The 16,780-nt window shown below is 43.7% G+C and overlaps 1 protein-coding gene across 1 annotated transcript in view; it reads right to left on the reverse strand.

Moving 5' to 3' along the window:
* The window catches only part of CCDC60 (coiled-coil domain containing 60), a 173,996-nt gene that overhangs the window by 96,082 nt on the left and 61,134 nt on the right, over nucleotides 1–16,780 (reverse strand). The window contains exon 2 of the mRNA XM_059895217.1: nucleotides 6,611–6,690. Coding sequence (XP_059751200.1) covers nucleotides 6,611–6,690 — 80 coding nt within the window. The remainder of the gene's footprint in view (nucleotides 1–6,610; nucleotides 6,691–16,780) is intronic.

The raw sequence follows: 16,780 nt of genomic DNA on the forward strand, positions 1-16,780 counted from the left end.
AAAAAAACTGATTAATTAATTTATTTATTTTTGGCTGTGTTGGGTCTTTGTTGCTGCGCACAGGCTTTCTCTAGTTGCGGCGAGCGGGGGCTACTCTTTGTTCCGGCGCGCAGGCTTCTCATCGCGGTGGCCTCTCTTGTTGCGGAGCATGAGCTCTAGGCACGCAGGCTTCAGTAGTTGTGACACGTGGGCTCAGTAGTTGTGGTGCATGGGCTTAGTTGCTCCACGGCGTGTAGGATCTTCCTGGACCACGGCTCGAACCCACGTCCCCTGCACTGGCAGGCGGATTCTTAACCACTGCGCCACCAGGGAAGTCCCTATTCCCCCACCTTTAATCTGGGCTGGATTTGTGACTTGCTGTGGTCACAAGAATATGGTGGAAGTGATGTTTTGCCAGTTCTTAGCATAAATCTTCAGAGGCTTCACACACTTCCATTCTCTCTCAGAATCCTACCATGGTGAGAACAAGGCCTGACTGACCTGCTTGAGAATGAGACACCATGTTGTTAGGGCCAAGGCCACCCTAGACCTCCCTATGGCTGGTTATCCTCCAAACCATAGGAGAGAGCCCAGTCAAGATCAGCAAAGTCACCTCCCCAACCCTCAGCTGATGACAGACACTCAAGGGAGACCAGCTGAGATCAGAGAACCTCCCAACTGAATTACAGACTCATAAACACTAATATATGTGACTGTTTTAAGTCACTGACTTTTTGAGGTGACTTGTTATGTGGTGATAGCTAACTGATACAATGACTGCAAGAAAATCTCTGAACTTTGCTGAGTCTCAGTTTTCTCATCTGAGAAATGGAGCAAAAGGAACTTTCCTGCCTGCCTCAGGGAAGATTTTTAAGATACGATGCAAATATAAACTTTAGCAAATATTTATTGAGTGCTTCTCTATGCTAAGAACTGAGCTAGACCCTGGGGATTCCCAGGACAGACTGACCCTGTTGCAGGACAACATCAGCACCTTCTCCTCCCAGCCACAGGCCATTCCCCAACAAGGCAGAGTGGACACTCCAGCTTGAAGGCAGTGGAAGAGGGAGACCAGCCTGATGGAGACAGCAATGGCCCAGCCATCTCATCAACTGGTTTATCCCACAGATTTATATGTAAGCCATCTCCCTCAGTCACTTCCCCCTGAGTTAATGTACAGGCCTTCCCCCTTATTTTTAACTTCTAAGTTCCAGGGATGGACAACAGAATTAATTCATCCCATCACTAAGCACTCGGGGACCATGACAGTGGACATGATATTTTCTAGGTTAGGAGACATCTTCCATCCCCGTGAGGGTGGAAGAGATAAAAACATGTTGATCCCGCCTTCTCCCTTGTCTCCCACATCTGATCTCATCCTGTGCCTCCAAACAAATCCCGAATCCACCCACTCCTCTCCAATTCACTGCTATTTGCTGATCCAAGCCATCGACATCTCTTACCACACAGCCTTTCTACTGGTCCCTATGCAGCCGATGGGATGTTCTTTTAAAGATCAGATCATATCCCTCTCTTGTTCAGAACCCTCCAACGGGTTCTCATTGCACTTAGACTAAAACCCAAACTTTTCGCCACGGCCTGTGAGGCCCGAGGCCCTGTGCGCTCCAGCCTGTGCCCATCTCCCTCACTCTGGTCCAGCCACGCTGGCCTTCTTTCTGCTTCTCCAGCGTTTCTGGTTTGTCCCAGCTTTGGCACCCATCCATCTGTTGTCCTGTGAAATACTCCGTTCAGGCGTCACCGTTCAGGCGTCAGCCCACGGCCCCCTTTACAAAACCGCTCCCTCTGGCCACTCTTGCTAAGGCAGCACTTGCTCCCCGTCACTGCCACTGCTACATCTGGGTACGCTTCGGAGTTGCCGCAGGTCGGGTTCCAGACCACTGCGGTAAAGTGAATATCGCAATAAAGTGAGTCACGGTTTTTTGGTTTCCCATTGCGTATAAAGTTATGTTTACGCTATATTGTACTCTCTTAAGTGGGCAATTGCATTGTATCTAAATAAACAATGTACATATCTTAATTAAAAAATACTTTACTGCTAAAGAAGGCTAACCGTCCTCTGAGCCTTCAGTGAGTCCTAATCTTTTGCAAGAGTCACATCAAAGATCACTGATCACAGATCACCATCACACATACAGTAAAAATGGGAAAGTTTGAAATATTGCAAGAATTACCAAAATGTGGCACAGAGATACAAAGCGAGCAAACGCTGTTGGGAAAATGGTGCCGACAGACTTGCCACACACTTTCCATTTGTAAAAAACGTAGTATCTGTGAAGTGCAGTAAAACGAGCTATGCCTGTACATCACCTTGCTTTATATTCTTCATAGGATATGGCCAACGTCCCCTGCCCCAATCCTGTTTATTTACTTGCTAACTTGTTTGTCTTTGCCCCATTTTAATGCGCATCACTGTCTCTTATTCATTGAGGACAGGAGTTTTGTCCACTTCGTGCACTGCTGTGTCTCCAATATATACAATGATGCCTGGTGTATACCTGGTGATGCCTGGTAGTCAATAAATATTTGTTGAAGAAAATGAATGAGCACAGAAAAACTAAGGAGGGACCAAGAAGAAGTGCCTAACTTCATACAAAAGAAAAAGCTTCTTCCTTTGCCAAAATTCCACCTTTGTCATATCTCACTGCCCTGCTTCAGCAGTCTACCAAATGCAGCTGGAAAGCAAAGTCGCAGACCTTGGAAACAGGTGCATAATCTGTACCCTGCTGGGATCTGCTGGAAGAGGGGGTTAATTCATCGCTGCTTATTTGCAGTTGCCAGTACCTAACTAAACTTTGCCACGGGTATATCACAGCTTCAGGTTCAACATTTCAGTTGTTTTCATTGCAGAGATGTCTATTTTCCTTAGAAAAACAAAAACAAACCGAAAAAAACCATGTGCAATAAAAAGTACCGGCAGCTTCGGAGGAAAGCATGTCATTGGCTTCAAGAGTCAACCAAGAACTGGGCACACACAGAAGCCCTGGTTGTCAACTTCTGCTAGGAGAAATCTGGGAAGTGAGTGCACAGTGTGCAGCTTGGTGCCGCCGAACATCTGGTGGAAGAGGCGAGGAGGAAAGCTGTTAGATTTTTATTCTTTTTAGCATCATGTTAAATTGGCCATGAAACCAGGGATGGTGCAATTGAATTATAAGGGGGCTGAAGTATTAAATGAAAATCTAGGAGATAGTCAAGGTGTTTGGCTCATTCTGACACCTCCTTTTGGTGTTTTGGGCTAGATTCCAACAGGAGGTGGAGCAGATTTTAAAAACAGTACGTGGAAAAGACAATATCTTCTTTGTTAACAATTCACCTCATTCAATACTGGGTGATGGCGCCAAGGGGTATGCATCTCTTGGAAGGGTGATTTCCTCTGGAAAACAAGGTGTTCCTTCTGAAGGGGAATCTCTGGTTCCTTAAATGTCAGTGGGATCCAGGAGTGTGGCCAGATGGAAAGTTTTACTGTCGTTTCTTGCTTTCTTGCTTGTGGCTTTTCTGTCTGGCCCTTTCCACGTTGTCCTTCACGCCCAGCACTTGGACAAGCCGAGTCCGTCTGGCGAGGATGTTAAATTCTAGCCATGGTAAATGTGTCTGGCACAAAGGACAGACTCAGCTTGCCAACTCAAGGATGGCAGAAAAGCCACTGTCTTTATCACCTTTTCATCACCCCTCTGCTGACCCCTCTAGGTTAGTGGAAAGTTCTACCTTGGTCATTTTGGGGCATGTCCCCAGAGTGCTGGTGAATGTTTAACAACCATCTCTCTGGAGGGACAAGTAAGCCCTGATCTGTACCTTTTGCTGATTTCTGTGCCTAAATATTCCCACTGTAGCTGATTTTGACCTACCAATATGATGTCAGTGAATGTGGAGCTGGAAGGAGATTTGCAGTAGCCCCCATTATACAGTATTTCCACTACACAGATACTATAACCAGAAATAACCTCAACTGCATAGCTAGCAGTAAAATGTAGGAAATCATTAAGAAATGATGAGTTGCGAGTATTTATCACCTTTGTTTTAATATAATGTATTTAACTGTAAGTTTCTATAAGTTAATTTTTAACAATAGCTGCGTTTAATAATTGGCTTGCAAATTTCCTGGAAATTCAGCGCATCAGTTCTGGTTACAAGCTGGCTCACCACTGCTTGTCGCCCTCCCTGGCCTGGGTTGAGTCTTGGTATCTGGAACCTACGTAGATCAAGAAGGCATGTATTGGTACTTGTAGTTACCAGCTCTCAGTCTACAGTATAAATTATTATGGAAACGCTCATTTCCTAGGCTCTAGAGATTCTGGTATGTATGAAGATGTATTAGAATCATCTACCTCCAGGCTAGGAACACTCAGCTGGTAAGAACTAACATGGTCATAATGGCTGTGTACGGCCAGTGTCCATTCTGATTGGTGCCCATGACATACAGATGGAACCTCACCTCTGATGCAATTCCCCTGCTGTACCATTTCTTCTGAAGCCTGGAACATTCCCTCTGAAACCTGGAATATCCTTCAGGCATGACTGCGGAGCAGAGTACGAATCCCCGCTGGGAGGTGCACCCTCAGCTGTGCAACCCTCTTTCTTCGCTGCCTGCCCAGATGTTGCCCCACTCAGGTAACTGTGGCCTCCTGACACTACCTCTCACCAGTCCCTGGGGCTCCCAGGTTCCCAAGGCATCAGCCTCAAAAGCCCTCTAACCTGGGTTCAAACACCGTAGAGGCCAATGTGTCCACAACTAACAGAGGGGTCCCTGTGGGGCTCATCCGTTGATTTTCAGGGACGAGTTCACGTGCCATCTCTGAGCTCTGCTCTGCTTGAAACCCCGAGACTGAGTCCCATCATCCCCCCTTGAGCTGGGGACATTCTCTGCAGGATTATTCCAATGTTGACTATTATGTTAGTCTGATGCGGCTGTCATAACAGAATGGGTGGTCTAAACAACAGACATTTATTTTCTCCTAGTTCTGGAGGCAAGACGCCCAGGATCAAGGTGTCTCTCCTTGGCTTGCAGGTGGCATCTTCTAGCTGTGTCCTTAGCTGCCCTCTTCTCTGTGTGTGCACATTCCTGGCGTCCTTTCCTCTTCTCATGAGAACACCAATCCTATTGGATTAGGTCCCACCTTTCGGACCTCACTTAACCTTAATTACCTCTTCAGCAGCCCTCTCTGCAAGTACAATCACGTTGAGGGTTGGGGCTTTGACATACGGATTTTGGGGGGACACAATTCAATCTGTAACAACTACTGAGCACTTGCAATGTGGTTGATCTAAATTGATATATGTTCTAAGTGCAACATACACTGTGGATTTTCACCATTCATCATTTTTCAGCACATGTTCAAAACAGACTCTAAATTATCTCATTAATACATTTTTATATTGATTCCATGTCAAATGGCAATACTTTGGATCTATTTGGCTAAATATATTATTAGAACTACTTTCACTTGTTTTTTCTCCACTTTTTTTTAGTGCGGCTACTGAAAAATTTGAAATTATGTAACAGCTCACATTATGTTTCTGCTGGACACTGGGTGTCCAGAGACCCTCTCAGCACCGATGCAGGCACCCCTCCTGTGGTCGGTGGGGAAATACTGTTCTCTGGGGCCCCATCCTGATGCCCCCCTTAGCCTCCTTCATCCCTTTCCTCCTCCCCCGTTTCAAAAGCCCACACCTTCCTGCCTCTTCTTGGGCTGTCATCCCGTTCCGTCAAAGCCGTGTGGGGAGGAGATGCAGGTGCGCAGTGAAGGAAGAGCTTCCAGACCATGGAGGTGAGGAAGGAAGCGTCTCGCTGTGATTCTTACCAGCGTCTGGCTCAGAGCGGGAGACACGTGAGACAAGCAGACCCTGCGCGCTGCCTGTATCACCCCCGCTTAGCGTGTCTCTTAACGTGTTTTGTGTTAAAAGACTCTCCATCTGTTACTCCGCCTTGAGTTGCTTGGCCAAAAGCCCCATTTATGACCCCACCTTGAGGAGAAAGAAATCCCACCTCACGCCAAGAGATGAAAAAAAATATGGTTCTAGACCTCAGTTTGCTCACGCTATCACGCTATGGAGGAAGGAATTGGTGGGGTGGAAAAAGATATGAATGGCATTGTCTTCAAGGCTATGTCGCTTTTATGCATTATTTCACCCAGTCCTTCTAACAACCTCATACTATATTCACTTTACAGTTAAGGAAACAGAGACTCAGGGAGGTTAAGTAACTCTTCCAGTGTCACCAGCTGGCAGGTAGCAGGGCCAGTATTTGAGACCAAGTCGATCTGACTCTCGGCTACCACACTGTGCGTGTGCAGTAAAAAGGGAAGAGTCTTCTGGAGCATAAGGGAACCCTCTTGAGTTGGATTCAGCCCAAGAAAGGAAAGCAGAGGGAATTCTAGGCATGGGACTGCCGTGAGCAAGAATGGGTAGGTCGGTCTGGTGCAGGTGCTCCCTGAAGAGTCCAACCAAGAAATGGGTCCCATCCCTAGTCCTTACAGGGCTACCCTCCTGCGAATCTCCTGCCTAATGTTCAGGGCTGAGGGGCACTGAGACTCGGCAAAGACTCACAGGCGTCACCCCATAGCCTGCTTGTCCCTATCGGGCTGTCTGCGGGTCATTCGGTGCAGGGCTCACTCACCGGCTTCGTGTAAGGTCTTTCTTGAGGTTTATTATATCCTTCTCCATATACTTGATGCTCCTCACTGGTTTGTCTGGGACCTGAGGGAAGTCAAGAAGTGAAAGAAGTGTCAGTACAACTGTTCCAAGCGGAGCCAGGCCGCAGGAGGCTCATGCGTTCATGTGACATGTCTGCTCAGCTTGGAGGGGTCCTTAGGCAGCACAGTGTCCTTTTTTCCACCAGAAGAGAGGCCTTGTGGCACACTGGCAACAGCAAGGGCTTTGGAGACGGACGAACCTGAGCTCTGATCCTCTTTCTGTCTGGTGACCGCCTGCGTGACCTTGGACAAATTACTCAGCATCTCTGGGCCCTAATTTCTTCAGCAGAAGAAGGGGAATAATTCCTACTTTGTTGTGATGATTAAATTAATCGCTAAATTCCTGACTCATGGCAAGCATCGAAAAATGGAAGCCTCTATTATGAGCGTTAGACTCAAAGTAAAGCAAAAAATTAAACGTTGATAATCATTGTTGTAAAGTGGCACAGGTAGCTGATTTAGAGAGCTTGAATTTTGTCAAAATAAAGATGCAAGTGTACTTTTCCCCCGCCCTCACTGCTCCCCTAGCAGGATTTTATGAGTGAATTATCCAGGTAATGGTTCATGGGTTTTTCTTTCCCTCTTCTCTATTCATTTGCCTTTCTTAGCCATCAGGGAAACCTCACAAGACTTCAATTTATTACTCAGAGGTGGATATCAGGTCAATATAAAGAAGAGAGTTAAATTAACTATATTGTAATATAAAAGTCACTTTTCTCAGCTACCAATTTGGTGAACAATAGCAAGACTATTATCTGGATTATCGTGTCTTGAAATTAATTCCTGCAATATTGTTTTTTTTTTTTTTAATTAAAGGAAATGACAAGAAATTATGGGAAAATGGATGCTTTCAAATGAAACTGTGGGAGAATACATTGTAATGACTTTTCTGAAGGGCAATTTGTCAATGCATACTAAATGTTGCAAAAGCAGGCTTGCCCTTGGTCTAATGATGCTTCTGCTGTCAATCATCCTATGGGAACATCCCTGCATGGGCACAGAGGTTCATATCAACAAAACTGCTAAGATGCTGCTTGTGAGAGCAAACTCTTGGAAATCACAACTTCACCAGAGAAGACAGGTTCAATAATCAGGGTACCTCTAAATGACAGAATACTATGCAGCAATTAAATGTAATGACAATATAATGATCTAAGTCTAGAGGTGCTGGAGGAGTTCTCTGAGGGAGAAGATGTGTTACAAAGTAATAGGTATTGCATGATTCTTTGTTTTTGGAAAAATGATCTGTTTGAATGTATACATATCAAAAGATATGATAAGCTTCCCCCCTCCCCCCGCCATGCAGTGATTCTCTATGGGGGTGGGATTACAGCAGATTTTATTACTTTTTTCTTAGTTTACGTGACTTTCCCATTGCTCTGCAGTAAATATGAATCAGTTATATAATGAACAAAAAGAAAAGATTTTAAAAAAATAAATGGCAAGTGAAATTTGACCATGGCTGATCAGTGGTACTGTACTGACAGTGTTTTCTGAAGGCACAGTGAGGACAGGTGAGCTACTCACTAACAGAAATCATAGTAACACGGACGTGTGGGAGGAGGTGCGGTGTTTTTTCAGCAGCCATCATCACCCACTTTCTCTGAAAATGAAATTGGGCTGTGGTGCCTGCTGCGCTGGGTCTTTTGAGTGGAATGTGGAAGGCAGGGGATGTAGCTGTATCCAAGTTGAATGACGTTTGGATGGATCTGGAGATTGTCATACTGAGTGTAGTAAGTCAGACAGAGAAAGACAATTATCATATGCTATCGCTTATATGTGGAATCTAAGAAAAATGGTACGAATGAACTTATTTACAAAACAGAAATAGAGCCACAGATGTAGAACCCAAACTTATGGTTACCAGGGGGGAAAGCGGGGGTGGGGGAAGGGATAAACTGGGAGTTTGGGACTGACATATACACACTACTATATATAAAATAGATAACCAATAAGAGCCTGATGTATAGCACAGGGAACTCTACTCAGTACTCTGTAATGGTCTGTATCGGAAAAAAATCTAAAAAAGGGTGGATATACGTGTATGTATAACTGATTCATTTTGCTGTAAAGCAGAAGCTAACACAACATGGTAAATCAACTATACTCCCATAAAATTTTTTTAAAAATTGAGTGATGTCTGTAGCGCGGTGGTGAGGATAGAGAGTAGGGTCTGGAGTGCAGGGAAGGGACCGTTACCAGCCTGCCTGATTCTCAGCCACTTTTCTCCTGGGTCACCCAGTACGCGTCCTGTACCAAGCAGCTCGGGTTAGAGGTGGAGAATCTACGGCAAGACCCCGGAGTACCCCGTCTTGTTCACTAAATAAATCATACGGGACACCAGAAAAGCACCTGGGATAGCCTTGAATAAGCTCAGCTAGACATGAAACAATAAAATCATTTATACACTTTATCTCTTTAGCTATCACTAGGAATGACTTGTAGGTAATATTATCAAGCTTATCCCAATACACCAGGGTGTTTCAACCCCTTGGCTGAAAATTGATGGCAAATCTATCAGTTTTCATCTTGAGGGATGGTGAAGTGGGTGGAGAGACAGTCCTCCAAGGAGGCACATAAGGATCTCTGGGAGTACTTTTTAAAACTTCTGCATAATGGACACCGGCTTTTCTCACGCTCCCAGTATCCCTTCTCCCTCCCTCTTGATACTGGTTGGTTCCCTGGTTAGACTGCCTGCCCCTCAGAAAATACTTACGGTACCAGCAATGGGGTGGTCCTAAATGGCTGAAGCCAAACAGCAGAGCCCACCTCTCATCACAGTGACTGGTTGAGGGATGGTCATGTGACACAATTTGGGCTAATGAGATACAAGCAGACTTTTGCCATGGGCTTCTAAAAAGCACGATTCCTAGATCTAAGGAACCATAGGCAAAGAAGTTCTCTTTCCTCATAGACTATGAATAGAGAAGCAGACACCTGTGAGGGTTGCTGGCAGCCATTTTGTGCCTAAGAGCCACCCTCCAGCTGAAGAAGATATGGGGGAAGGCAGAGAGGGCAGTCAAAGAAAAACTCGTCCCATGGTACCTTGTTGAACTGAACAAGTTTCACTAGAACCTGGACTTTTCACAAACATTTCCTTTATTATTTTAACCAGTTTGAATTGGCTTTCCTTTTCCTTACAACCACGAGATTTCTCTCTGAAACAGCTTCCTCCCTTGAGTGTGGCAAGGCAGCAACAGATCAAGAATTATTGCAACTAGTTCTCTTTCCCCTCTTGGGGATTAAGATCAGATGACTCCTATTCTGGTGCATTTTGCAGTGAAAGCGATGAGATTGGCCATGTTGAGATCAAACATTTGAAATCAAGGTTGTCTCCTTCTAATGCCTCATTTTGGTTTGTTTTTTTTTTTTAATTTTATTTATTTATTTATTCATTTATTTATTTATTGGCTGTGTTGGGTCTTCGTTTCCGTGGGAGGGCTTCCTCCAGCAGCGGCAAACGGGGGCCACTCCCCATCGCGGTGCGCGGGCCTCTCACCATCGCGGCCTCTCCCGTTGCGGAGCACAGGCTCCAGATGCGCAGGCTCAGTAATTGTGGCTCACGAGCCCAGCCGCCCCGCGGCACGTGGGATCTTCCCAGACCAGGGCTCGAACCCGCACCCCCCGCACCGGCAGGCAGACTCCCAACCACCGCGCCACCAGGGAAGCCCCCATTTTGCTTTTTGAACAGCCAATTAATTCCTTCTTTCAGCAACTTTCTTCAGAGATGTTGTGATTAAAACACTTACAAACAAAGACAAAATAAACACACTCAAATTTCCTTGCTATAATTTGAAAATCCATGACTGAAATGCTGCCTGATATCAGTTGTGTACCCATCACTCTCCCAAATGTCTCAGGTTTCACCCCCTTCATGAAGCAACTCTGATACTGTCTAAATTTCAAGCATTTTCCCTGAAATCTCACCTAATGATAGTTGCCCATGCACCAGGGATTCACACTATTGTAAAAGAGTGAGTTTGTACAGACTGGGATTGGTGCTGAACAACTTATAGCAGCAAAGCCAAATTGTGTCCTCAACTTGACACAAGACTTTAGCAGGAGAAGATCCACTCCACAAGCGCTGAAATTATGGCAGCATTTCAATGGATTCTCAGGAAACCATTTTCATTGTGACCACTGTTTAATGACAATTTAAATAAGCCACTGGTAATAACTGGCATTGAATGAGGGAGTGCCGGTTGTCAGGATATTTACGAACACACTTTGATATGAGCACGATGAAAAGTTTACGAAGCATCCAAGAATCACTATCTCTACAACCTTTCTGGAGGAAAGTTTCACCATATGTATGACAAGCCTTAAAAATACATATTCTTTTGCTCTAGCAAATCTGCTTCTATCCAAGGAAATTATGCAGCAAGGATGAAAAGATTTATCCATGAGGATATCTACCACAGCAGTGTGAGTAATAGTGAAAAACATCTAAATGTCCAGCAGTTGGCATTGGGGCAATAAATTATGGTCTATCCAGACAATGGTATATGATGATTTGAACTTGGTGCTACTATTTAATGTCGCTGTAGATGTATACTCACTGATTTGGAAAGGAGTATAATTTCAAGGAAAAATGCATGTCACAAATATAAAGAACTTAGATCATAGAGAATTTTAAGATATATATTCATAAAAGTTTACAGACATTCCTAAAAAATGTATATAAACTGATACAAATTATGTTTTAAAATATTGACATATGGCAAGGTATATATGTAATAATATAACAAGCTGGAAGTAAATATAACAAATTGTTAACAGAGATGTTATCTCATGTTTGAATTGCAGGTAAATAATAATTTTTTATTTTGGTTATTTTTTTCCTGATTTTAAAATAATTTACTTATATTAATTGTCTAATAATAAGATAATAGTGATTTTCATATTTGTAAAGCAATTCTGACTAACCCTATCAACATAAGCAAAACATAAAAACATAAGTTTTTAATGTTGGTCTGGAATGATGTAATTTAAAAGTATATTTTGGGCACAAAGGAACTTACCTACAAAACAGAAGTAGAGTTACAGATATAGAAATCAAGCTTACAATTACTGGGGGTAAGCAGGGGGAGGGATAAATTGGCAAATTGGGATTGACATATACACACTACCATATATAAAATAGATAAATAATAAGGACCTACTGTACAGCACAGGGAACTCTACTCAATACTCTGTAATGGCCTATATGGGAAAAGAATCTGAAAAAGAATGGATATATTTATATGTATAACTGATTCACTTTGCTATACACCTGAAACTAACACAACACTGTAAATCAACTATACTCCAATAAAATTTTTTTTTAAGTATATTTTAACACACTCTATCAGGCAGGGTACAGGCAGGAAATCAGAGTTCATGCAAGATAGTTCAAGAGAGGGACTTTAATACAGGGGAGCAGTTACAAAGGTGTCAGAAGAGCTGAAAAGCCAAATAAGTGAGGGCAAGACATGCTAGAGATTTAACAAAAGGAGGAAGTTTGTACCCCCTCCAGGGCTGGAAGGACAAAGGGAAGAGGAAGCCTTCAAAAGCGCTAGAATTGGGCCACCTGGCAGAAGCTGGACTCATGGAAGACATGTAGTTTCAGTTGGAGGTGCCACCAGAAACTGAGTGAGAGAAGAGGAGAAATATGCTGATCTCTCTCTCCCTCCCCCTCCCTCCCTCCCTCTCTCCCACCCTCTCTCCCTCCCTCTCTCCCTCCCACCCTCTCTCCCTCTCCCTCTCTCCCTCTCCCCCCCACCCCAATTTCCTGCTCCACCTCCTATTGGCTGAACCTACCGGAAAGCCAGCTGGCAAGGGTGCCTGGGAAATGTAGTTTGCAAGGATCAGCTCCCTGTGGGGAGCGGGGAAATGGAAATGAGGGCCCAAAACAAATGGTTATGTTATAGCTTATGCAAATGCCTTGGCTCCAGGTGCAGACTAGCTACTTTTAGACTATAAAGCTGGTTCTCCCTTTAATCAAGGACCCCTTTGCAGACGATAACTTTGTAATCCCTTACCTTTTGATCCTAAACCTGACACTCCCAGAATTTCCATGGCTTAGATGCATATCCAGAATTAGGATCATTCTCTCTCTCTCAAAATCATTATCAAAATCCATGTTTCTAGGAAATGCAGAACCCTCTTACTTTTCCCAGTTTCTTTCCCCAGGAAGTACTGTATATTCCAGATCTTCAGAGACCGCCTCCTCTTGCATCAAAACTCGTTTGTTCTAAGTCTCACACTTTTTAGACCCTTATTGTTGATAAACAAATGCTAAATCTTTCCTCCCTACTGACACTGATTAAGGTGACTCCGTACCCAAGTAACACATTTGCAATACAACTCTACTTTTAAGATTATCATCTGGTTATGAAACTAATTAATGGATATCAGGAGAAGATTTTTAAATCAGGAGAAAATAAAAGCCAAGTATAATCCCATCACCATCTCTTTGGATGTCCTTTGTTTCACTTTCTGTGACTACTCCCAGCCGGATTTCATAAAAGCAATCCTGGGAGACTTGATTTTAATCCTGTCTTTTCTTCATTGGGTGCTCCATTGGTCTTAAGAGCCTTCGGTTCTTCCATTGCTTTGCAGAGTGTGGGTGATGCCTCCATTCTTTGTTTCCTGGAAAACCAGATCGACTCTCTGCCCTGTCCCTTTCTACATACATCACGTGTCCTTTCTCTAATCTGTAAATGGGTCTTTGAGAGGACTGTGAGAAATGCCGCACGACATCCTGTAATGTGTCAGGTTAAAAGATGACAAATGTTGGAAGGGGAGGTGAGAGCACAGACTCACAGTAGAGCCTTAGGTGGGGATGGTTCTTGGGCAGGTACACTCACATTTAATATTCATGTACTGGGACTGTTTAAATAGTAGCATTTGGAAGTGATTTGGTTTAACCTGACAGCTGAGAAGTGGGAGGTGACAGGAATGAATGTAAAGAGTTTTGTTGTCTGAAAGGCCCAGGGTGGAGTCCTAATTCTGTCACTTCGGTGTTGGGTAACTTTGGGCCTGTGAAGAGGACCTAATGCTGTCTACAATAACATTATCTTTCACCTATGTGCCATACACGATCCTAAGCGTGTTCTCATTTGAAATACATGATTCCACTTAGTCCTCGCCTCATTATTATTCTTCCCATTTTATAGAGGAGCAAACTGAGGCTTTGAAAGGAGAAAACAACATGCTACTAAGTGGCAAAGTCTGGAACTGAAATCAGCTCAAGTGACATCAAAACATATGTCCTGTTTTGGGTGTTTTTTTTGTTTTTTTTTTTTGTCTCTTTCTCTTTTGTAAGTTTCAGGTGTACAGGTGCATTATAATTCAACATCTGTATACCCTACAAAGTGATCACCACTGCAAGTCTAACTGCCACCCATCACCATACAGTTGACCCCCTTCACCTGGGTTACCCACCTCCCCAAGCACCTTCCCCTCTGGTAACCACTAATCTGTTCTCTTTATGTGTTTGTTTTTGTTTGCTTTGTTTTTTTGGATTCCACATTTGAGTGAAATCATACGGTATTTGTCTTTCTCTGACTTATTTCACTTAGCATAGTACCTTTAAGGCCCATCCACCTTGTGGCAAATGGCTGGATTTCATCATTTTTATGGCTGAGTAGTATCCCATTATACATATACACCACATCTTCTTCATTCATGCATCCATCAATGGCCACTTAGATTGTTTCCATATCTTGGCTACTGAAGTGGAATATCGGGGTCTCATACTCTTAACTTTTTGAGGAATCGCCATACTGTTTTCCAGAGTGCCTGCACCAATTTACAGTCCCATCAACAGTGCACAAGGTTTCCCTTTTCTCCACATTCTCCGATTCTTGTCTTTTTGATAACAACCATTCTAACAGGTGTGAGGTGATATCTCATTCTGGCTTTGATTTGCATTTCGCTGATGATTAGAGATGCTGAACATCTTTTCAGGTACCTGTTGGCCATCAGGGTACATCTTCTTTAGAAAAATGTCTATTCAGATCCTCTGCCCAGTTTTTCATCAGGTTTTGCTGCTGCTGTTGTTGAAAAGCATGTGTTCTCAACCACTACTTCATTTTGCCCCCAATTTTGCGTAGCGGGGGCTAAACAAGGGATAGCAGTTGCTAGCTATTAATTTACAGATACTACCTCCAAAGGTTGCCCGCTGAGTTTTGTTAGATTTTGTCATAAAAATTTTTATATGGCAGAAAATCAGAATGATTTGTTGAAGGTCAAGACCAGAGAGGCACTCTTTGAAATGTCTGCTGTTCTCTTGTCTTTTATGAAAGAATGTTCCAAATCCATCTTTGTTACTTCTTAAAATGTGATCTACTTCCTCAAATCAGATTAAGATGGAAATGAATTCCTGCTAAACGTACTTGGGCTGATACAGATGTCAGGGGAACAGCTGGCGGTGCTCTGTCAAGTGGTGAGGCGGGGGAAGGGAGACCATTGGAAAAGAGAACACTGAGGAACAGGCAAGATGATTAGCAAATTTTAGACTCATTATGGACAAGCTGTAAAGAATGGAGAGGCAGAGAGTGGGTAGGGTCCATGGGAAGACGTACACATGAGTCCAGAGACCTTAGCTTGCATACTGATATTTAAGCTTTGGTGGTTTTATGATGGTGATAGACACTTTCCTTTGGGGAGAGTGAATGTTTTTGTCGTAAGGGTATAAGGCAGGTACCTACCTATGTAGGGATAACCCTGAACTAGTGACCTCATCCACACGCAGACCTTCCAACTAAAGTATGAAGTGAGCTATTGAATTCTTTAAAGACTCTCTTCAATAAAGGCAGGGTGCATCTTTTAGGGAGTATTTATTTATTATTTTTTAGATATAATTGACATATTAAGTTTCAGATGTACAACATAATGATTCCATATTTGTAGAGTACGCTGGAAAATGTTCACCACAATAAATCTAGTTGACACCGTCACCTTACATAGTTACAGGAAATTTTTCTTGTGATAAGAACTTTTACGATGGACTCTTGTCACAACTTTCAAATATGTAATACGGTCATTACGAACTACAGTCACCATACTGTATAGTCATTCTGCAAAATAAATGACCTGAACTCTTAAAAAATGTCAACATACGCATCATCTGGGGCCTCTGGGAAGCAAGCACTGAGACAGGAGTACAAGAGGCTTACTGAGGGTGAGAAAGAGAAAAGGAGGAGAGAGGAGGATTGGGCAGAGGGAGCCTCAGGCCACAATGGGGATCTGACAAAGTCTTGGCCAATGCAACGGGGAGCTCCTGAGCAAACCTGACCCATGATGGGACTCCAAGCGTAGTGCAGAAACGGCTCACTGACTGGGGACTGCTGGGTTGATCCTGGCCTTGGTGTGAAAGCTGCAGTGGATCCTGAAAGCACCACCCATTTTACAGAAAGAGAAATGGAAGCAAAGAGGAAATCATTCAAGGTCACAGAGCTGGTCAGCTGGCAGAGCCAAGACTAGAAGCCTGGTGTGATTGTTAATTTTGTGTGTCAACTAGACGGGGCCATGGACTGCTCAGATATTTGGCCAAACATCATCCTGGGCGTTTCTGTGAGGATGCTTTTGGATGAGTTTAACATTTAACCTGATAGACTGAGTAGAGCAGATTGCTCTCTCTCATGAGGGTGGGCCTCATCCAATCAGTTGAATAAAAGGCTGACCACCCCCAGCAAGAGGGAGCTCCTTTAGCATGACTGCCTTCCAGCTGGGACGTCAGGTTTTTTTCAGCCTTAAGACTCAATCTGAAACATCGGCTCTTCCTGGGTCTTGAGCTTGGAGGCTTTTGGACTAGAACTTACTCCATCAGCTCTCCTGGTTCTTAGGCCTTTGGAACTATACCACCAGCTCTCCTGGGTCTCCAGTTTGCCAACTGCAGATCTTGGGACTTGTCAGCCTCCATAAGCACATGAACTAATTCCTTATAATAGATCTCTGTATCTGTATCTATACCTAAATGCATCCCATTAGTTCTGTTTCTCTGAAGAACTCTGCCTAATACATCCAGTCTCCTTGAGAAGGAAGACAAGTGTGAAGATGGATACTGGAGAAGCACACACAGAGGATGAACGTTCCGGGTAATAAAGGCA

Source organism: Balaenoptera ricei, chromosome 14, assembly GCF_028023285.1.
Source record: "Balaenoptera ricei isolate mBalRic1 chromosome 14, mBalRic1.hap2, whole genome shotgun sequence".
Classification (NCBI taxonomy): domain Eukaryota; kingdom Metazoa; phylum Chordata; class Mammalia; order Artiodactyla; family Balaenopteridae; genus Balaenoptera; species Balaenoptera ricei.